General features: G+C 40.4%; 1 protein-coding gene across 1 annotated transcript in view; it reads left to right on the plus strand.

The window, feature by feature from the left end:
• LOC149285573 (sorting nexin-25-like) overlaps positions 1–23768 on the plus strand; it is a 65951-nt gene that overhangs the window by 14928 nt on the left and 27255 nt on the right. The window contains exons 2-4 of the mRNA XM_089495176.1: positions 7197–7281; positions 21445–21661; positions 23481–23653. Of these exons, the coding sequence (XP_089351302.1) occupies positions 7197–7281; positions 21445–21661; positions 23481–23653 (475 nt within the window). The remainder of the gene's footprint in view (positions 1–7196; positions 7282–21444; positions 21662–23480; positions 23654–23768) is intronic.

Here is a 23768-nt window from a genome sequence, read left to right on the forward strand (position 1 = left end):
ATATATGTATGTATGTATGTATGTTGGCCAAAATCCCAAATGGAAAAAATGTGTCTCAATTTGGATGCTCAGAAGGCTTATTGCCATCTTTAGCAACTTACCTGATGTGTTAACCATACGCCCCTGTCCATATGGAAATCCTAAAATGTTATGGCATAAGGAAATACTTGAATTCAACCACCTTCATTCCTGCCATTAACTTTTCATCTTTGTTTATAGGTATGAATAATTAGGTCTATTTAAGATTATGTATTGTGGTCTTAATCATAAACAATGGTAAGCTTGAAGTCTGTGTAGAACAGTTCTCAGTCTCTGGGGTTAGTTTTAGTTTAGTTAGGGTTCTTTGGTATGCCGGAGAGGGCTGGCAAGGGGGACAGGGACACTGCCTGAATCTAAACTGTATGCTGTGCTTGCAATACCACATATGGCCACAGGGATGCCTTCAGTAGCAATGGCTTTAGGGAAAATGTACTCATTGACTGAACCCTATGTCCCCTTTGTGGCTTTAGGCTTTGTGTTTTTGTTACTTGCTAAATACCTGTACTTGTATATTGTAGCAAGCCGGCTACAGAATTCAGATACAACTTACTTATTTGCGAATTCTCTAAATTGTAAGATCGAACGCAAGGCACTCTTTACCTAATGTATCAGTGTGTCTTAGTCTGTCTATTCTAGTCTCATCATTCCCCTTAGATATACCTGCTGTAAGAAGCTCTGCATACATTATTGGCTATGTATAAATAAAAGATAACAATAATGGTCTGATGAATACTGATGTGAAATATAAATTGTCTGCATGATCCTGAGTCTCTTGGACAAACCCACCTGTATGGATTAATAGTTTGTAATATTTAAACCCCACATACATCATGTTAGCTAAATGGAGCACACTTCATCTTGCAGTTGTGATTGACTTTGGGCAAAGTCTCAGCTACTGAAATCTCGGCTTTTGAAACAAGAGCTGAACAAAAACCGTTTTGCACACGAGATGACTGCACGGACCGCAGACCGGCATTAATAATGTATATTATGGCTCGTCCTCTGAAATACCAGCCTCACGCATTCTTGTAAACCCCATGCTTACTTTGGGGAAAGGGAGCGTTTTGTACAAATTGAAGCCTGTAGTATATTTCTTTATTATTATTATTATTATCTGTTTTTTTATTTATATAGCGCCAACAATTTACGCAGTTGTTACCGACTAGGGATTCATTTTTCTCTAAACTTTTTTAGTATGATGCAGCACAGATTCTGAGGCCACCGACATAGTGTCAGATTTTGACGTTGGTCGGTTCACAGATACATCTAGTCAAGATAGTTTGGGGCAGTATCATCTCCCTGACTTCATTTCAGGTTATGAAGGGCCAACTCCAGTGTACTTATAATGCAAGAATAGCTTGGTTGGCCTTGGATGAAGAATATTTAAATCAGTGAGATTTCATGTCACCTCGCTGATTGAACTATGCATTATACAGGGCCAACTCATTCTTAGATAAATTAGCCAAGGAGGGCTTGGTTAATTGGTAGTGAATTCAGTGAGTTGAAACTGCAGCCATCCTGCCAACTAGTTCCTTAGTGAATAAACCCCCATTTGGTGGTGATTCTTGGGGTTTTGCTGGATGACCCTGGGTCCAACTTGGCCTAAGTAACTTAGAAGCTGATCTAGAGTCCCTTAGCTCCTTTTGATTCTAGAGTATGGTCCAATGGAAGCCACTAAAGACAGCTGACATTGTGAGGATCTTGCTATAGACTTTGTGCTCCCGGAGTTTAACTGCTGGTTTAAATACCTGTTTTGTACCTGTACTCTACGACTTAAACCAAAAACTGACTTAACTCTTAGTTGCCATATTACTTAACCCATTTTTTTTTTTAACGTTGGTAAATGCTTGTTGATTTGGCATTCAAGGCCGTCCCTTCAAACTCTTTGCCTATAGTATAAGATGAACATATAGTACGTATAGATGATTGCTTTGTAACGCAGAATATATTTTGAGATTGTCTGCATTATGTTGAATTACTTGTATCTGGGCACAACATTGGTCTTTTTTTCTTGGTTGTCCCAACTTGACCCCTGTGTTTCTTGGCAAAGTATTTCATATAAGGATTTCCCAAATTCCTGCTCGTTTTATAATGCTCCTTAAATCAAGAGCTTGGAATTTACACACAACATTTTGACATTTTTGTTTAATTAATTGCATATAAAGATTGCAAAAGCTTCAGGGTTCCGCGTCACCAAAAGGGTCGTCAGGACTACTTTTGTGACTTCTGTGTCAGGGGATTCCTCTCCTGCAGAAGGAGGTATTTGTAGACACATTGGCTTCATTTCTGGTGTATGTCAGTCATTAAGAAGCCCTTTTTGTAATCGCATATTGCAGTCATTACTGCTATAGACCTCAGATTATGTACGCCCTTGGTTTTTGTATCAGATGTCTCCAGTTTCTCTTGTGCCTGTTTTAAGCGTCAGTGTCCTAAATGTAAATATCCACAGTATTTGGGTAGATGTTGGCCAGAATTGGTTGACTTCTTGGGCCGTGGGGTTGGAATACAGATTTAAGAATGTGTATTTAGAACCAATGGCCGCATGTAGAATTGTGCAGACTAAGGCTGTCTCCGTGAGCATACTAAACGGAACACAAAAGAGATGTATCAGTTACTGGTGGGGCTGAGCTTTTCCTAGGATTTTTATGTGACTTTTAATGATCTATTGATCTCCTAATCGATTACATAAATAGCTACTTAGAAGAATGACTCATAGTCAAGTTAATAAACACCATCTCTAGTTGGCAAAGCAAGAATGCAGCGCATACCCAACAAATACCTAAATATTGAGGATTTTCATAAAAAAATGTTCTTTGGAATGCCTTGATTCTAGAGTAAGAACTGCTTTGAAATGGCGCTATCGACCCATATAGGAGGCGGTAATATACATTTTGGGTTCTTTGGGCATTGGTTTTGCAGGGAGTGCATGGGCATCAAGCCCAAGAAGACATGTAGAACTATGTTATTATATACCTTTAACCCAAGACACCAACATTTGATACAACAGAAGTCCAGAGGCAGTTTTTGTATCATTGGTTAAAAGAACAGTTTAGTCCCCAACGTTATTTTATTTCTAATGCATGTTAGAGAACTTTTTCCATGCATTTGGCTGAACGCGTTTCCTGCAAGCTGGGGAGCGGGGACAGAGGCAAAAGCATATGGAGGAATTCTGCAGAATCTCAAGAAGGGGCGCGTTTAAAATTTACAGGGACCCTGCGGCTATCATATGAGTTAAAGTGTCCCCATAATGCATTTTCATGGATTATCTGTCTGATATATTTTATTCCCATTTAAGAAACCGGCTGTGGTTCCCCTGTTCCCTTCGCATTCGTTACCGAGCAGGTGCAGCTGCGGAAATGCCTGGAGGCTTACGCTCGGAGACCGTGCTCGCTATGATAGTAAATAATGATATTGCTTAATGAAGCTGCTCACTCAGCAATGTTCTTTAATATGCTGGAGTTGGCGTAGCAGGCAGTCTGTTTATAGCTAGCGTGCGAAAGCAAAATCATTTTGTTTTTAACTCTACAGTATGGTTTGGCGATAACATAGACCAGGCTTGTTTTATGCTTGGCTATTCCCAACAAAAATAAAGTACTGCTTATTACTAAAATGCTTTGTGGTATAGATGCTGAACCTTCGATTGATACGTGAGCATCTTTTAACGTGTTCTTCTTTAATGCGATGCTGCAGTCTACAGATACAATTGCCTGGATAGTAAAAGCCCTTGTGAGGTTTCTTTATTTCACCAGTGTATACATTTATTATACTTTTACTATTGCTAATCTGTTTTAGTATTATCAGCAGTACTATTATTAGTAATATAACGAGTATTCCTTTTTTCTGTAGTTGAGTGCTGTTCAATAGCTATTTTAGGTATTAGTGACGCAAACAACCTTTGCCGCTTGGGACTGTGAGGAACAGTGATAGAAACCAGCTATACGAGCAGACGTCATAAATTTTACCCTTTTAAAGGAGAATTTTTTCTTTATTAAATCCTTGGGGAGAAGATGGACTAGAAAGGCATTATGAGGCACAATCGGTATGCTTCAGTCTGTAGCTTATATACCCAAAAAAGAAAAAAAAACATGAGGAGGAACATTATGAATATCTTTTCTTAATCTTTACAAATGAGTGCAGGCCCACCATACATAGGGTTTGGAGAATGTCTGAGCATATGGCGGGGCGACATTCAGCGTAAATCCATGGGAGGAAAGTTGAGGTATTGAAGTGTGCTTGAGATTTGTAGACTGTGGAGATGACGCGCAGTCCTGGTAGTGCAAATTCTGTGGAAAGAAGTGGATGTCTGGCGTTGTCCGGAGCACTGAAACTGTTGGCAGCTTTTGCTCCTTCTTAAGATGTAAAATGTGTGTTTTTCTGTTGCAGCTGCTGAGGGTCAAAATGTCTTCTGTTTTTTGTTCTTCTTTCCATCCCTTTGATCTTCTCCTTCCTTTCTTTTCTCTATCGTCTTTCTCTCCTTATTTTCGCTCCTCATTCTCTCTCCTCATTTTTCTCCTCTCTTCCGTTGTTTTATCTTCTCCCTCTTCTGTTTCTATGTAATCTTCGCCTTTTTCTCTTTTCAGTTGCATGTCTCCTTTTTCTCTCTCTTTCCTTGTCACTGAGAAATTTCACCCGGGGCATGGTTTTATCCGAGTATCCATGGAACACCTTGGCACAAGGTAGCAAGCCTAACCATAAATGTAAGCAGGGCTGGTGCTTTTAAGGCCATTGGACTTATCCAGCCACACGCTGCAGGACCCATCGGCCACAGAATGGCAGATAGTTTAAGTATATTCAGCCCTATCCATCACCAGACATTTGCCGGTGTGCCACCAATTTTTTTCCCCCCAGGAGTGGGATTTGGAAGCGTAGTAGAGCGAGGCTGCATAGGGCCTATGATTAACTCCAGTAACCGGTGGAAACGTGTCAGGTGATGTTCTTGGAGCATATGAGGTCGTTAGCGTTACCATTGTATTTATTATTGAATGCTAAGGTTTGCTTTCAAGTACCGGTATATAATATGTAATATAACATTTTTGATAATAAGTAATGGATTTGTGCTGGATACACAGCTGAAAGTACTTGGCAGAGGGAGACGTGACTGTTCCTTTTCTTGATGTTCTAGAGAAACAAACTTCTGTGTTATTTCCTGTTGCTTTACACGTGCAGTTATTCTGGGTGTGTGTATTCTTAACAAACCTTTTGATCTAAATCTTTCATATCCTTTTATTTTGTTCTTATTATACCAAATTCTCCTAAGTTCACAAAGGCCCAATAGGACAACACGATCCTGAAAATGTAGCATTGTTTACTTAAAAAATGTTCATAAATAACTAAATTGCTTGGGAATATAGATTTTGTTTTTAATTGCTCTAAAGAATATTCATATACCAGGAATTATTGTCCGTTTTCCGTATCTGCCAGCATTCCAAGTGTCCAAATGGGGACCCCCTGTGTTGGGGATGGTTATAGGAAAGAGTTGGTGGGGGCCACCCACCCAATGAGCCACCTTACGGCTTTCTGTTGTAGAGCGTCTCAAGGCAATGAAGGCAATGTGGATTCTTCATGGCCTGAGAACATTGAAATAATTCCTCTAATGGTATAGATGTAAGGTGCATGCATATGTACTACGTGAGATTTGATTATTTTAATCTCATTACATTTGGGAAATGTGACATATTCGCTTCCATATTCTTAAGTCTATAGTATATCCATCGTTTTGACTCTGCCCTGTTTCTTGCTAGTGTGTGTCCTGATTTCTGTATTGAGGGTAGGTAGACTTTAGCTGTGCAATATTTCCCAGTCCAGAGAGGCATTAAGAGATACTGATGGTCTCTAAGTGGATACGTTTGATTACTGGGATTTAAACGGAGCCACATTTGATATGATTTTTTCTGAAATAGAATGTTTGAGGAACAGCCCTGGTGGTTTTGGATCACTATGGCTTCCATGGTACGTACAACCCAGTATTTATTGTGAATCATTATGATCTCTCTGCCTTCCGCCTTGGGTCAGGAGATGTGCGAAGACTGCCCTGCATCCTACATAGTTAAATAAGGTGGATTTACCTTGTTAACGGTACATTATGCAGAGACAACTTGGCATCACCGGAGTTGGTCCTTTTGTAATGAAGGTCAATGAGATGTAGCAAGTTTCAAAGTTTTGTGATAAAACCTTAACCTCAAACTGCTTATTTTAGCCTGAAGAAGAGACCTAGATAGTTTCAAAAGTTTGCAATCTATTATATGCCAGTTTGCCAATAAAGGTATCATCTTTACCAAATCTGCTTTCTCTCTTTCTATGGCTTACACTGTACAACTCTCTAGTTTAAAAATGTTACTTTCAAAAAAAAGAAAGAGAGAGCACATTAAAATGAGGACAAATCATCTCTAAATTGTGGTGGCCAAATTTCTAGCAACTGTATAAATCAGTTATGTGAGGTTTGCACGGTTGGCATTAACTTCTGTCATGGTAAGCACTGTTAAAAGGATAGTCTCATGGGAAAATATTAAACATATATTTTAATATACAGTACTGTATAGAGTAATGTAGGCTGACATTGACAAAAACCTAGTCTCATTTTGCTCCAACAAACTTTTCCTGGAGGCGACCATTGTTGTCAGTCATGTGATATTTTGGGTAACATTCTCTGCTCAATCACCACACTGAGCTGATTCTTTATGGCAATTCTAATTAAGTCTATTCCTCCATAGACTCCATAGACATCCATTAGTCAAGGTGTCAGGCTGGGTAATCAACACTGAGCCATTCTATCGTTTACCACGGACATTATGTGGAGTCAGGGTGTTTGTCTAATAGATTCACTGCAATAACTTTCAACGCAGATAAATGGCTAATATGCAGCTGCCTAAAAACATTATATTATGCTAAGTACTGGAACTGTTAAGAAAACAAAAAACGGCAGTCTTACTAAGTCACAGCCCGTTAACAGACCACATAGAATTGAGGTGTTACTTTTATTATTATAGTTGAATTCAAGTTTAAATGATTGTGGGTTAACCAATACATTGGAGAGAGAAAAGAGTATTCCTATATAATTTTGAACTGTTCAAAAAACAAGTTACGGTAATTAACTCACTAATGAAGTCTGCATGCGCAGTGAAGCCCTGTTTGATAAGCTTTTACCCTTTCTGTTTCAGATTGTGCCGTCTACACATATGCATGAACCCAGCCAGCTACGAAGAGTAGTGATTTCCCACAACATGGACAAAGCTCTCAAAGAAGGTAAGCCAGCTTCGTTATTTAACTCTTATTCTTATTTTCGAGTGTTTAATCTCTTTTGATTGCCTCTCTTCGGAAGCCTGCAGGCATCTACTAGCCAGCTGGAAATAGCTCTGCGTGCGCTACAGACTTTGGGAACAGACTAGATCATCTTTTATGGAGTAAAAGTCCTTGCAAGACGGCAGAAGTCTTTACTTTACACTTAGGTTGTCTATGGATGTCTACGTAGCGTTGGTAGCCATGAAAACCAAAACAGAATCCGTATGCATCTCTGTATCCCTCTCTCTCAATACCCTTTTCCCTTTATTCGTTCTGTCCCCCCCCCCCTCTCTTTCGCTCGTTTTTCTGTCTCTCGTTATATGTCACTGAAGACCACCCTGCCAAGTTTCTCCTGCTGAAGGGTTTGGTTGGCCCTGTATAATGCATGTTTAAATTGGCAAGCAACTCATGATAATTATAAAGACCATTTTTTCCCGGAATTTGGGCTGATGTGCGTTTTTACCAGCAATTGGTGTTTTTTGTGATGATAATTATGTTTTAGTTTCTATGTATACTATTGGCTATTTATAGATATATTTTTCTTATTGCAATTTGCATGGAGATAAAAATACTTCAGATCATCACAGTATGCTCACGATCCATTAATCATTTTTATGTGTTCCTGTTTACCTAATGTATAGGTTTGTCTCGGTCTGTCAGTTCTAGTTTTGAATGTATATATTGTAAATTGCAGGTGCTATATAAATAAAAGATAATATATTTTATATGTTAACGTACAGATATGATGATCTTGTCTCTTTTTACAGTAAGATTTTTTTTTACTCATTGCAATCATTAGATGAGAAAGGGAGAAACGATTAAACGTTTTAAACATACGTAAACGTTCCGAAACTAGAACATAAAGTCATCATCTGAGTAGGCGATTTAGAGAGAGTGTTCAAAAGAGCATTTAGTTACATGTTTTTTAAATTTAACTTCTCCGCTGAAGCAGAACTTGCACAGGAGGTTTCTGAATGCAGGCGAATGGTTAACAATTACTAAATGCTATAAAACGAGAAAAACGGGTAAATGGAAATGAATTATTAAAATAATTATATAAAACTGCTGGAAGAGCTGAAGGCAGATTTGATTGTACCCTTTGTAAGGTTGCTGTCCAGTTTAATGAGGGCATTGATTATTTCTGTATTACACAGTGTACAAAGGTGTGTGTGTGTGTATGAATGAATATGTAGCTCTGGGGTCGAGCCCAGCCAGTAGACCCTGTAATATATGGCTACCAGTGATACACAGATTTCCTGGTCTGTTTTCGGCCCCCAAGGACCAGAGTTCTGCACAGCTGGTCATTCATGATGCTCCTTTATTAATCGTAAGTATTGGGAGGGTCTTCATGCCGTACCAGCACTGAATGAGAAAAACCATTATGTGATTGAAGGCTGCGATTATAATTGGGTTTGCAACATTTGAAATAGCCAAGGGTTGATTTAGTGTCCTAAAATGTAAATTGTGGCATTTGGATCAGGGCCACGTTAATAAGTGGTTTGGGCTATGGTGTCATAGTTGCTAAAGAAACTTTTTTTTAGTATCAATAGCTCTTGACTAAAGTACAGCCGCTGTATTTACCGACGGTTCATTAAGATTAAGTATGAGTCGTCTTATGTCAAGTTTTCTTACTATGATGTAATACAAATGAACCAGTGCCTTATGGGAGTTGCAAATAAAAGCCAAAAACTGAACTAGAATTGGAATTTTCTTAACTCCTTTTAAGTGGCCCAATGGGGGGGGGTGTCTTAAATTGAATGACAGTTTCCAGATAAACATTTATTTACACAGCAGATAAGAACTTCTCCACTGCCCATTCATTTTGTTTTGTCCTTGGATTGTTATAACTGGAAACTGACCTGTCGCTTGTTTCCAAACCCTACATTTTTCTTGTAGTGTATACTAAATAAACATATGTCATTTTATTTAAAAATAATAAAAACCAATATACATGTACCAAAACCTTTAAAAAAAAACAAACAAACATGGATGTAAATTTCCATTCCGTGTTAATAAATATTACACCAAAAAAAATGCTGAGTGCGGGTACGTATGTAGCTAATAAAATATTGGCATATGTTTTTAAGCAACAGACCTTGACATGAAGATCATTCACCTTCACCTCTCGGATCCTCTGTTGCTTTTAAGATGTGGCATAAAATTCTCCAGTCTGTACTTCTAAATTCTAAGAAGCATTTCAATGAGCGGCCCCTCAAAGCATTCACCTTGTGGACTCAGAGGCTTCATAACCTGAAGATAATAGAAGATTAACTGTTTTTACTTAAACAATGGAATGGGCTACTAACTTTGGTTTAATAACGTATTCACCTTTAAAGGCATAAAATACAATGCTTGTACAATAATGTAGGTTAGCGCTTATTTTGTGCCATTAAACATAATTTATCTGCAGATCTGGAGGCTATCATTGTTGCCAGGCATGCAGTATTTCTGGTGACTTTCCCTGCTCAATCACCACACTGAACTAACTCTTTATGGCAATGCTAATGGAGTCTGTTCCTTCATAGACTCGCTAGTCACAGTGTCAGGCTAGGTGACTAAGACCGAGCCGTTCAATTGCTTGCCACGGGCAGTACAACAAGGAGTCAGGCTGTGACCCTACGCCCTGCGAGGTGCTGATGTCACATCTGATTCTGGAAGCAGGGCCCAGGGATGTTGCTGCTAGGCAGCTCAAACTTTCGCCTCGCCGTGCCTGGGGCATCAGCCCCCTCCTACCCCTATGAAAACCGCGCCAGAACACATACTCATTATGCCAAAAAAAATCTAGTAATGTTTGCAAAAATATTCTTTTAATACAATACTAGTATTTAAATAAAATGTAGGAGTTCTCTATATAGCTTGTACAATGCCAAAAACAGCCATCCCTTCGTAGGCTCATATTATTAAATGGACAATTTATAGATGTTATAGATGGGACTCTATCATCTTATCAAACATGGGCTTATTTATTTATTTTAGGTTTAGCCAAGTTGTTCCTTCTGTAATCCATAGGCTTGTTCTTTTGTGTTTTGTAACCACGGCTGTTAATTTCCTTCCTTGGACCACAACATCAGCAGTGATGATTTCAATCAATGAAGGACAAACCAGACATGCAGCCCCTGCTTGCTTAACCCTTTCAGTACAACGCGCCTTTCTCTGGTAATGAAAGCGCATGTGTATTATAATTGATAAATCCTACAACCTATATAACTATAATTTACAATGTCTTACATCTTAGTAATGCCAATTCCAATGATTATGTAATTATGTGAATGATATAATGCCCAATAGCTTACTGATGGCCCTATCTTTTGCGCTAGTTTTTATTGATTTCTACGTATTTACACTTTCCTGGCTCCTAAAAATAACAATCAATCTGGCTTATATTTTTTCTGTTTGGCCCCTTGAGTGTTATTTTTATATACCACATTTGCTCGATTATAAGACGACCCCCCAAACCCGAATATTAATTTAGGAAAAAAAAGAAAAAGCCTGAATATAAGACGACCCTATAGGAAAAAAGTTTTACCAGTAAATGTTAATTCATCTAAACTATTTTTTTTTTAAATAAAAGCTATGATTGAGAAAAATATTTTGGTTTTATTTCCTTCTATTTTCCAACCTGCCCCCCAGTTATGCACATCTGCCCCAGAAATGCCTTATACCCCTATATGCCACTGTGCCCCATGATATGCCTTTTAACCCTCTAAATGCCACTGTGCCCCATGATATGCCTTTTAACCCTATATGCCACTGTGCCCCATGATATGCCTTTTGACCCCCTATGTGCCACTCTGCCTCCAGAAATGCCTTATACCCCTATATGCCACTCTGGCATTTAGAGGGTTAAAAGGCATATTATGGAGAAGAGTGGCATATAGGGAGGTTTAAGGCATTCAGGAGGCAGAGTGGCGTATAGAGGGTTAAAAGGGCATTTCTGGAGGCAGAGTGGCATTAAGGGGGTTAAAAGGCATTTCACAGAGCACTCTGCCTCCAGAAATGCCTTATGCCCCCCATTTAACACTCCCCCCCCCCCCCCCAAATTTACCGATGATTCTGACTTCCCTGTCATGTAGCCGGGGCAGCATGTAGATCCCACGCACTTCCGCTGCAGCCGGAAGGAGGCGTGGCTAGCAGCGGGGGTTGTCTGCGTCCATCGCGCAGACCTTCCCCGACTGTCAGAGATCAGAGTTCCCCGCACCGGCGCGGGGAACTCTGATCTCTGACAGCCGGGGAAGGTCTGCGCGATGGACGCAGACAACCCCCGCTGCTAGCCACACCTCCTTCCGGCTGCAGCGGAAGTTGCCTACGCGAATCGCGTAGACATCTACACGCTGCCCCAGCTACACACCGGGGACTCAGAAGTACCGGTAAGTGGGGCGGGGGGGGGGGGACAGGAGGATCCAGGTCCCCTGCAGCTGTCATGAATGCGTTCTGTTATTATTTATTTATTAGCAGGTCTTGACAATGCCGGCAAACATTTATTTGAAATAGAAGCAACATTGATGCTTTCTGGCTCGGAAACAATGTTATTGATGTCTATGCGTAGCTGACATTTTCTGTGTAGTCTTCAGATTAATGTGCGGTGACAGTCCTGTGACGCTAGAGATTGGATTCTCATTCCCAAATGCTTCCCTAAGAATCTTGTGACTCATTCCTTCGCACTTGGTTTTCATTCTGCTGTGGCTTAGGAGCCATTTTCTGTGGGATAAACAAACATATCCTCAGATATGCTGTTTGGGGAGATATCCTGCTAAGCATTCACTCATCTCACATATAGGAAATCTTAATTGTGAAATCATTCCTCCATAACATTATTTGTATTTACCTCCATTGAGTAACAAGTCTTTTGGGCATCCTATATATATATATATATATATATATATATATGTGTCACTGTTGCATCTATACTGAAATGCTTTGTCTAACAAAAAAAAACTGTCCGTAAGCAGGGATCTGTGTGTATAGAAACTGGTAGATGAGTGTCGGTGCCGGTTATCACTGTACAGAGGGAAAAAAAATCCCTGCATGCTTCGACCATTGTTAGATGGCAGCAGGCTTGGCAGCCTGCGGAAACAATTGTCCGATCCCTGCCTACGTGCGCAAAAATGGCCATTGGTGTTTGTGTGTATATATGAGCGGTTAATAAAGCCTTTGCTGTTTCTTATTTCTGACTGGGGGTGTTTTCCATCAAACCTTTTTCCATCACCATAACTTATTTTATTTGTGTGAACCACATATTACCCCCAAGCCTTAAGCAATAAGCCGGTATCCAACCTCAGGCTGAAAAGTCCCATTAAGGACGACACTTTGCAAGTAATGAATGTTCAGTTCTTGAATAAACTCAATTGAACAGCAGTCCATTAGTGATGATTTGGCTATTGCACCTCTTTCCTGGGCTTTGTTTCAAGGCTATCTAGACACAGCGGATGTTTGCCCTAAAGTGATCCATGTATAAAGTGAATATACATATTAAGATCCCTTAGCTTTTCCTGATAATTTTTATCATTCAAACCACTTCTGAACTCTCTCCTATGTGTCAATCCTTCTGGAGACGGCATCCCTGGAGTATAGTGATGCATTATAAGCTAACTCTAGACTGTAAGCTCGTTTGAGCCGGACCCTCCTCACCTGTTGTCTCTGTAAGTCATATTGTTATGTTACATACTACTTATGTCCTGTCCACCCATTGTACAGCGCTACGGAATTTGATGGCGCTATATAAAACAATAATAATAATAACATGGTTATTGATCAAATGCAGACTATGGCAGTGCTGTGATACATCTAGAATAATGGTGCAGTTTTAGATCTATAGGTAATAGAAAGCTGAAGCAAGCCCAAGCGTAATTTTTTTATATAAACTAATAATTAAGTGAATGACAATAATATGTTACATTTTACAGCATGGTGCAGTTTCAGCTAATGGTATGAAATGTCATGCATTATCACTAGACTCTTTATCTCCTCATCAGGCGTGTTTATCAGGTCTAACTCTATTTCAATATCCCTCAGCAGTGCAGTCCAATTTGTCTCCTTGGGTTATGTTGTGTACGGGGGAATTGCGGACGTGGCAGATAAGGCCGTCTCTGCTTGTAGGTAAATGGCAGTGGTTTGCGGGAATGATGAGATTTGGTTGTAGATGTGCGTCTCGGCGTTTATCTCGCATAGTAACCACCGAATGAATAAAACATTTTCTATGAAAGATAAGCGGCCCATCCATATACCTCCAGCAGGTTCCCAGCAGGAACGAAGCACTTGACGGTAACCCCAGACACTAGCTGGGACCGTCTAGTGCCAGAAAACACCCGCAGTGCATCTTACTTAGTAGTGTGGAAACTACACTTTTATTAAAGAAAAGCAATTACTTGCAAGGATGGGAAATGTTTTGCTTCCCAGGATCTCAGAAATTGTAAGCATTATAACCGATGCGTCTGCACCGTGCCTTTCTTAACTTAATGTCTCGTCATATCAGAGGGGTTAATCAATCAGCGTCCTCGGCTCATGAAACCAGGCGCTGGAAGACAATGAGAACCAGGTGATGGATCATGAATTATCTGCAATGTGACCAGATTCAATTCCGGCCAGACCTAGATGCTCATTGAGTGATGTACCATCCAAGCATCTACATGCCATAAGCCGGGATATTTTTCTTCTGCTGGGTTTTATTCGTATGTTATTAATGCTGTCTTCTCCACAATCCGTCTGTACAGAGTTTTGTTTTTATTCTGTAATATTAATGTTGGCTTCTAGCTTGGATAGCTGTGTTTCTGGATTATATCTGGCATCACAGCTTTACTGTTTAAGCTCCTTGCTATTATTGTCGCATATTTACAAACACTCTGGTTCCTGACTCCACAATGCTCAATGGCATGGGGCAATAAGAGTTATGACATCACAGGATGATGCAGTGCCTGATTTGGGTCACCAGCTGTCTCTGTAATCGGGGCACTAGTTGAGACGGCCAGAATAAATTCCATTACTGTTGATGAATATGGTCTTTGTTTCTTATCACTAAAAGTTATCATAGGCTTTACTGGTTCACCCCCCAAATGTTGCTGTTATTTGGTGGTCCTCCTGGCTGTCGTCTATAGGAAAACGATAAACTATCCACAGATTCCGTTCTGGCTTTCCTCGGCTGGCAGTTCGCTATGGATGTGCTCAGTAAATGTTACTGTCTACCGAAAAGCAATTACCGCCATATATGTTCTCTGATACGGTTATGGATAACGCAGGCAAGACGTCCATAAGGATAAAATGACATGCCCTGTGTCCCTATAGATCATTCAGACAAACCTTAATAGAAAACACTGTGCACGCGCAACGCAGCATTTAATGGATTATAATACTTACAATGCCAACTTTTTGGCTGTGCATGGCCTTCTTCGGGGCAAAAAAGGGGCTATATTTTTTACCCTGATGAAGGCCTTGCATGGCTGAAACATTGGTATAATAAATATTTCAATCCTTGAAATTATGTTTTGAGTGTGTAGGGTCCCCGATACGATCATGGCATTGTGGATGAATTATTTGGCGACTGGGACCCTACCGATTCCAGTGTTTATAATATGATGCCAGCTGCCGAGCTTGCAAATCGTTCTTATAGGTTCTACGGTAGCTGCAGAACTGAATCTCAATGAAAACTTAACCTGTCTGAAGGCCTTGAACCGATCCAGCAGGATTAAAATACTCCGGATACATCAAGTATACATCTTAGACCTGGCTTTGTCATTAAACAGAGGAAGCTGAGGGAATTCTATGTCCTGAGACGCAGCCATCTATAACAAATTTGACATAAGTGGAAGATAGCACATAGACACCCCTTTTGCAATTCTGGTGCATTGAGGTGGACAGGACATCTGCATCGTCTCCATGGTCACTGCTCCAATTTAACCCCACTCTACCACTCATGGGTGGCGGATAGACTATGTATGAAAAGGGATCCTGCGAACACGTTATGACTGCAAATTGTCGGATGAGCTGGAATATATTATTGCTTGCTGTGGCGATGATGCTGCTTTTAAGACCTTGCCCCGGGTTATGCATAACCTCCAAATTGATGTTGTGAAAAACTATATGTAACGAGGACCAGAAAGATCGTGTTTACCAGCTAGCACGGCGTTGTGTTTTCTTTCACTGTTTGGATCTCCCCTCAGCCCTTTTTGTATTCAGCTGCCTTTGTCCTAGTTGTGTAAATGGTTCAGAGAGTTAATCTGGTTTTAGCTCTCGCGACGAGGGATTATTGTCCGTGACACCATTTGCTTGATGCAGGTGGAGAATTAGATTCATAAACAGCCTCGTGTGTTACTTCCAAGGGAAAGCAAATCCTATACTGTATGTGTCAAGACATGCTTTGTAGGCAGAATGTTTGCATAAGGATCCACGCGTCCGTCTTATTACGAGTGAATGAAAGCGTGTGGAAGGCTCGTGTCTGCCGAGTGGGTTGTGTACTCCGTAGGAAAGCTGTGCGCTGCATTGTATGTGTGTTCCTAGCTGGATGCGTATGTATTTGGCTGTGGATATTACTTGGGCTGCTGCATGGCAGTGTGTAGCTGGCAGCCCGGGCACGGCTGTGATGCACAAGTGCCAAGTTACGTAGCTGGTATTTACTGAGCACTGTATGGTCTACCTGTTCCAGGGTCCCCCATTTATTTTGTCCCCTTTCATCCAAGACCTTAGCGGGTTGCAGTGCGATGCCACATTCAGACCTGCCAACATTTTGTAGAATTGCCCGCCAACTATGCGCTTTCCTTCTTTTGCTGCAAAGTAGACACAGAGCTTGCGCGCTGTACAGGAGTAGACCAGCGTTGGACACCCACATTGCTCATGGTGGACATTTACTGGGGTCTGTGGTGGACAATTTAATGTTTTATGGACCTTAACAAACCCTGCCTGGAACACTGATGTCCTTGTACGGACACTTTGCCTCTCTGTGGAGTAGACTACAAGCAGTACGGGGTTATCTGGTGCCCAGCTGTTCTATTTGAGGGATTTCTGAACCCCATTTATGTTTAAAGCCAGGCAGCATTTTACGTGATGCAAATGCCAGAGCAATCAATAACAATTGTTTCACTTTCATGTTTAGTATTATAATGCACATACATAATCATTTTTTTACATTTTGTCTCATTTAAAATATTTGTGAAGAATACTTCTCATGAGACGTGATAAAAACAGGTACTTACAAAAAAATCCTTAAACGTTCCTACGTTGATTTAATGTTAAAAGTTTGATCTCCCTTATTTCACTATAAGGGGCCAAAAATGCTCTGTATAATTCAGTGAGTGAGCAGAGTTTGGAGAAACCTTACTGATTTAACTATGCATTAAGCAGGGCCAGTCAAGTGCTTTCTACAGCAGAAGCTCACTGGGTTGGCCATTGAGAATATATTTCATATATTGATATGAAACACAAATCTCCTGCAAACCCTTAAATGAATAGAATGAAATGACAGATCTGCCAAGATTTAAAGGGGTGCAAGGAATAAACCGCAATGCCGATTCTTGCTGATCATGCCGTTGGCTGCTACGGGGATTTAATAACTTTTACATATTTGTACCAGTTGACAGCTGTGCGAGATAAAATAAAAATACATCCCTTACACATTTTAAAGCAATTTTAATATAATTTACTAAATACGAACCCCCTCCCGTAGCATTACGCCTGCTGATACATGGTTTTGCTTAACGATCGGGTTAATTTACTGAACCCATGATGTCAAGAAGCAGGTGGTTTCTCGTGGAAGGGCTGTTGGCATCTGTGATGAACAGCTTGTGTCAAAAATGGCAGTGATTGCTATACTGACACTACAGAGCTTGGAATCGCAAATAATCTATCGTGAAATTGAACAAGTGTAAGAAACCAGCTGCCATAATTACATTACCTGTCTAATGAAGACTAAAAGGTGCGTCGCCACTGATGCAGAATTCCTGCGCGGACATTTCAGAGAGTGACCGTTCCCTTAATATACTGTGTTTTACAGTAAATAAGAATACAACTGAATCCTTGCTCCACCATCAGAGCTTTACTACTTCTAAAGCATGAATAGCGGAATTTATATATATATATATATATATATATATATATAACAAATAGCCCTGTACCCCTAGCTAAACATAAATAAGGTGACAAATACTAGATTCCTAGTTCAAAAAAACATGGTGCCCGGTACTTTGCTGATAGCAAAGTAACAATAATCTCAAAGTAGTGAAGGCAGCACTCACGGTCTTCAATAATGCTTCATTTTTATTTGCAAAATGCCAAGATGACAAGCCTTGTCCTGAGGAAAGTCCACGAGGTGGACTGAAATTTTGACATCTTGGCATCTTGCAAATAAAAATGAAGCATTATTGAAGACCGTGAGTGCTGGCCTCACTACTTTGAGATTATATATATATATATATATATATATATATATATATTATGTATAATGTAGTTTTGTAATTTCCTAGAAAGATTATCATTTAAATCTCAGGTAAACAATGCTTTTTAGTCCAACGTAATCTTAATCTTCACCGTGTAGATTTATCCTGTATGTATCCCAGATGCTACTTAAAAGCTTTTTATACTGACCTGTAATACCGTATTTGCTCGATTATAAGACGACCCTGATTATAAGACGACCCCCCAAAATCTGAATATTAACTTAGGAAAAAAAGAAAAAGCCTGAATATAAGACGACCCTAAAGGAAAAAAGTTTTACCAGTAAATGTTAATTCATGTAAACTATTTTTTTTAATAAAAGCTATGATTGAGAAAAATATTTTTTTTGTTTTTATTTCTTGTATTTTCCAACCTGTCCCCCAGTTACGCACATCTGCCCCCAGGCTTGCCACTCCAATATGGCACTGTGGCCCATGATATGCCTTTTAACCCTCTATATGCCACTGTGCCCCATGGTATGCCTTTTGACCCCCTATGTGCCACTCTGCCTCCAGAAATGCCTTATACCCCTATATGCCACTCTGCCTCCAGAAATGCCTTATACCCCTATATCCCATTCTGGCATTTAGGGGGTTAAAATGCATATTATGGGGCAGAGTGGCATATAGGGAGGTATAAGGCATTTCAGGAGGCAGAGTGGCATTAAGGGAGTTAAAAGGCATTGTATAGAGCACTCTGCCTCCAGAAATGCCTTATACCCCTATATGCCACTCTGGCATTTAGGGGGTTAAAATGCATATTATGGGGCAGAGTGGCATATAGGTGTATAAGGCATTTCAGGAGGCAGAGTGCTCTATTAAATGCCCCCTTAACGCCACTCCAGAAATGCCCTATGCCCCCATTTAACACACACACACACACACACACACACACACACACACACACCCTATACCCCCATTTAACTAACACACACACACACACACACTCTCCCCTCCCCTCCCCTCTCAGCCCTCTCTTACCGGTGCTTCCAGCCGGGGCAGCGGGTTGACGTCGCCTTCTGCTGCAGCCGGAAGGAGGTGGAGTTGGCAGCGGGGGTTGTCTGCGTCCGTCGCGTATACTTTCCCCGGCTGTCAGAGATCAGAGTTCCCCGCACCGGTGCGGGGAACTCTGATCTCTGACAGTCGGGGAAGGTTTGCGCGACGGACGCAGACAACCCCCGCTGCTAGCCACACCTCCTTCCGGCTGCAGCGGACGTTGTCTACGCGGATCGCGTAGACGTCAACCCGCTGCCCCGGCAATACAGCAGGAAGCACCGGTAAGTGTGTATGATGGGGGGGGGGGTGAGACAGGAGGATCCAGGTCCCCTGCAGCGGTGCGGGGGATCTGGATCTTAGTCTCCTAATCAGACTCTATTTGAGGTCTGATTAGAAGACGACCCCGATTAGAAGACGAGGGGTATTTTTCAGAGCATTTGCTCTGAAAAAAACCTCGTCTTATAATCGAGCAAATACGGTAATCTGATCTATGTACCAGTAGGATGATCCAAACACTGAGCAGTTGTTTAAAGGAACCATTAACTGTACTTCATATAGCTCTGCAAGTACCAATATTTGGGCAGATTATACTATTTAGTAGAGAGAAAATCCACTAATACACACGGCCATGATATTGTCTGATGCTATAATTTAGCAAATAAAACCTTTTGGAGCTTCTGCGTCCTCCTAGAGAGCTGTGTAGCTTGTCCTGGTTGGGAGAGCCCGGTCCCTATAGGAAACATCATAAATAAGCGTCATAGTTGCGTTATACCTCATTTAAAATGACAGCGCATCTCTATAGTGTTTCTATTGTGTTTTCTGTCAGATATGGCATCAAGTATGAGACATCCAGCTATCCTTGGTTCAAGAAGCAGAAGCACATAAGAGTTTCTAGCTGCTAAGATGACGCAACTGTCAGGAAAACATAATAGCATTTAGTTAATGACTGAAATAGGATAAATGTTGCCTTTTAAGGGTGCGTTGCACATAGACCTCCTAAAATCCAGGGGGCCACAACAGAGTTTGGGGGTATCATCATTTCAGAGTCCTCCCATTCAAGCTCTGCAAAGTTACATTTGTTGTGCCACATGTACTAAACGTGGCACAGTCGGCATGTCTCTCTGCCCCATGGCTTCACATTTTGATGTAAGTATATTCTTGGACATGAAAATGAAATTAAGAATAAGAAATGTTTACTTATTTAGTAGAGGAGCCCCATTATGGCTCTGTGTGAAGCAATGGCTTTTTTTTCTTCTCTAGTCCTGGGTCCGGACAGGACAGAGCTTTGCAGAAGACACTGACTTTGCCGTAAGCGCTCATCACTTTCTCAAAAGCTTTTTTTTATCACTCTGTATTACTTTTTATTACCCATCAAAAAGTAATAAGTAAGATGCAAGCAGATTTTAAACAGATGCACTGGCTTGACTCATCGAGCAAAGCTTTGTCTGAGACATATGTTAAGAGAGCCAGTTCATGAAATCTTAACGATTAAAAGGCAAAGTCCCATGGAAAACTATTTTTTCCTCCCTTTTTGCTCTGCAGTCTTGGAGCTGCTATTGCCGTCAGTAAAGTGATATGTTTCTCATACACCACACTGTGCTGATTCTTTATGGCAATACTAATGAAGTCCGTTCCTCCACAGACTTTAGTGTCCGTTCTATTGTTTCACAGGCGGTATAAGGAGTCCAGGTGTTTGTCTAGTAGACTGGGCTAAGATAACTGAGCTGGATCACATTGCTAATAAGCAGCTGCCAAAGAACGTTATATTATGCAAAAACTATAAATGTTTATAATAATAATAAAAAAATAATTGTAATTGTTTTCTGGTGAAACTGTGGCTCTCCAGTAAAGATCCACTTTAATAAATAAACCCTTGAGGGCTTGAAATATCCAAGTCAGAATGCGGGGATACTGAGAACCCCCAACTCCTGGAGTTGGCACAGCTGGCATAGAATGAGAACTGTATATGTTGGGCTGTATATGTTGTTGTACCATGTTTACAAACATTGAAATGTCGCGCACTGGGGCAACGTGTCTCCCACATTATACGCTATAAGTCATGATTATGAATTCTAGTATTTATATTGGCATTAACAAAAAATGTGCATTTTTATTTCCAGGCTATTGTGGCCTTCCATAAAACATTATATAAACCACATTTATGCGTTTTCTATTTATTTTGGATATATTTCACACACTAACCGACTGAAGAACAGAATATCCCCTTACCCTATAAATATATGTTTCAAAGACAGAGGTATCCACAGTTCATTGATTTCATTGGCCTAGTTCAGCGGTCCATATGGTGACACCAATGGACTTATCTTTGATTACGGTGATCAAGAACACTATGAGAATTTGTGAGATGGTAATCTCTCTGGTACTTATGTTAAAAAAAAACAAAAAAAAAACTTGGAACTTGTATCATTCTATTTATGAACCTTAACTAGGTGGAAGGTTTCCTTCTTCAACTACCGTACTTTGACCCTATGGAGTGGCAACTCCCTGTTTACTGTTTGGCACCTTGGAACTCCATACTTGATGTTTAAAAGTATGTTGTGTTTGTCTTTACAGTTGCCTTGATTTTTTTGTGGCCGAAACGTTTGCAAACTGAATAAATATTAGATTTTTCATGTTTAATCTTGAGTGTGCATGGTATTTCTGTTACCTATATCTACGTGTTTTTCAGTCTTGAATCCCTTGTGTTTTTCAGTGTTTGACTACAGCTACAGAGACTATATTCTGTCATGGTACGGGGATCTCGGTAAAGATGAGGGTCAGCTGTATCACCTTCTCTCTGAAGACTTCTGGGAGCTGGCCAGACAGTTGCGGAGCCGTCTTGCCCACGTTGACATCGTTAAAGTTGTCTGCAATGACGTGGTGAAAAATCTTCTCACTCATTTCTGTGACCTGAAAGCTGCAAACACTAGGTAACAAACTAAAGCGGCCATCCGAGGGAAGAACACATCTGGCTTCTGGGTGTAGAGAAGTGTGGCTAGACAAGTCCACACTTACTCCTATTTCTACACTTTAAGGCAGGGATGCTCAAACTGCGGCCCTCCAGCTGCTGCAGGACTACATCTCCCATAATGCTCCTTCAGCTAAGGGGCTGGCTGAGGAGTATGGGAGATGTAGTCCTGCAGCAGCTGGAGGGCCGCAGTTTGAGCAACCCTGCTTTAAGGTCTTCCTTAGAAGCAAATAACTGGGGCAGATCTCCCCATAACACTTCTATTTTAGTTTGCATGCGCATCCCACAGTATCATTATGGCTTTAAAGTTAAAAACGTATTTATTTATTTGAAGATAACAATTAGGCTTCAAGTGACAGTCATATCCTGCGATAAATCCGACAATGCATCTAATGCCCGTGAAAGGTTCTGTGGGCCGATCTTCCCCAAAAAGCACTTGATAGATTCCGCCATTAGGTACGCTAAAAGGCATGAATAATGACAGCCCTCCATTAAATAACTGGTGTCTTTTCTCTCTCTTTTTTTTTTTTTTTTTTTAGATTGCTAGTTTAAGCCAATTCTATCATGAAAATAGATGTTTTTCGTTAAAGAACAAGATCGTTTGTTGTATTGTAGCCCCCTCTTTTACATGTTTGTCTTTTTTGCCAGATTTTGAGTATGAAAGGCATGATTGATTTGATTTCCAGCTAGACATATCAGACTTGGAGAAATTGCTTCATTTGTTTCATTATTGATCTGTGTTTCCCATTAGTAGCTACGCTGTACGAGGCAAAGGATATGTTGTATTATATAATGTGTATGTGTGTGTGTGTGTGTGTGTGTGTGTATATATATATATATATATGTATATATATATATATATATAATGTATGTATATATGTACCGTATATATAATTTGTATGGTAGCCAGATTAAATATTTTAGTTTATATTTTTACAACTGACCAGCTTCCACCCTTTCACCTTTACAGCTATTTTCGGTTAGTCAGCTTCTTTTCCTTAATATGAATGCATCAAATATTCCCAGAAGGCATCAGCTGAACTTTGATTTTTATTACATGATCACACACAAATAATTAAGATCCAGCCAGTCATCACAGGAGCGGAGGGTGGCGTGTATGGTGCTTCCAGCTGTGGGGGGAGCGTTAAAGGGACCCTCTAGTCTCCCAGACAGCCTTCTGCATAAAGGATGTATGTTAAAGGACTGAATAAATACTTTAATATGCCTTCATCAAACCCACAATAAATAAAGAAGTCACCTTGTGTCAATGGCTGAAGTATGCCTTTAAATGAGACAGAAGTCTCCAGTAACTATTGATTTCCTACACCAATTATGAGGACTAGAATGTTCAGAGTTGGCTTTTTTTTTTTGTCACCAAGGGATTTATTATATATATAAAAAAAAAAAACAACCCTTACAATTGTGGAAAATAAGTTGATGAATGGTTTACTCAAATTCATAAATGGATATCATCAGCTTTCACATTGGGGTTTGTTCATTAAAGGGAGAGTTGGACCCTCGTAATGTATAGTGAAGTCAAGGAGCTGAAGCCACAACTCCATCGCAGACTCTCATGTGGACTCTCCCTTTAGTGAATACCCCACATAAGCCTTTGTAAGTCATTGCTCCTAAAACAATTTGCTGCTCTTTAGGGAAGTGTTATACTCTATGTTTAATAATTATTAAATAAGGCGTTCTATTGCATATTGGGCTTTCCCTGTTTTGTTTAGTTTAACTTCAGTTTCTTTTCTTTCTCTTTCTCTCCTTCATTTTTCTTTCAGACAGGATGAACAACCAAGACCCTTTGCCCTTCACTCCTGCTTAAAAAACGCAGAGGACGAGCTCCGATTTCTGCAGACCTGCGCCCAGGTGTTAGTGCTTTGCCTGCTTCCGACACGCGATTCCCAGTCTCCTAGCCTGCGCATCGTACTCACCGAGATACTCGCAACTAAAGGTCTGTAATGATTTACCTGGAAGCTTTTCATTTGTTTTCAACTTTGCTATACATTGGGCCAACATTTTAAAGATATGCAATAGTGGCCTGTGTTTGCCATGTACTTTTCTTTAAA

This window comes from Sceloporus occidentalis, unplaced genomic scaffold, assembly GCF_023333645.1.
Source record: "Sceloporus occidentalis isolate IW3139 unplaced genomic scaffold, rSceOcc1.0.p SCAF_77, whole genome shotgun sequence".
In the NCBI taxonomy this organism is placed as follows: Eukaryota; Metazoa; Chordata; class Lepidosauria; order Squamata; family Phrynosomatidae; genus Sceloporus; species Sceloporus occidentalis.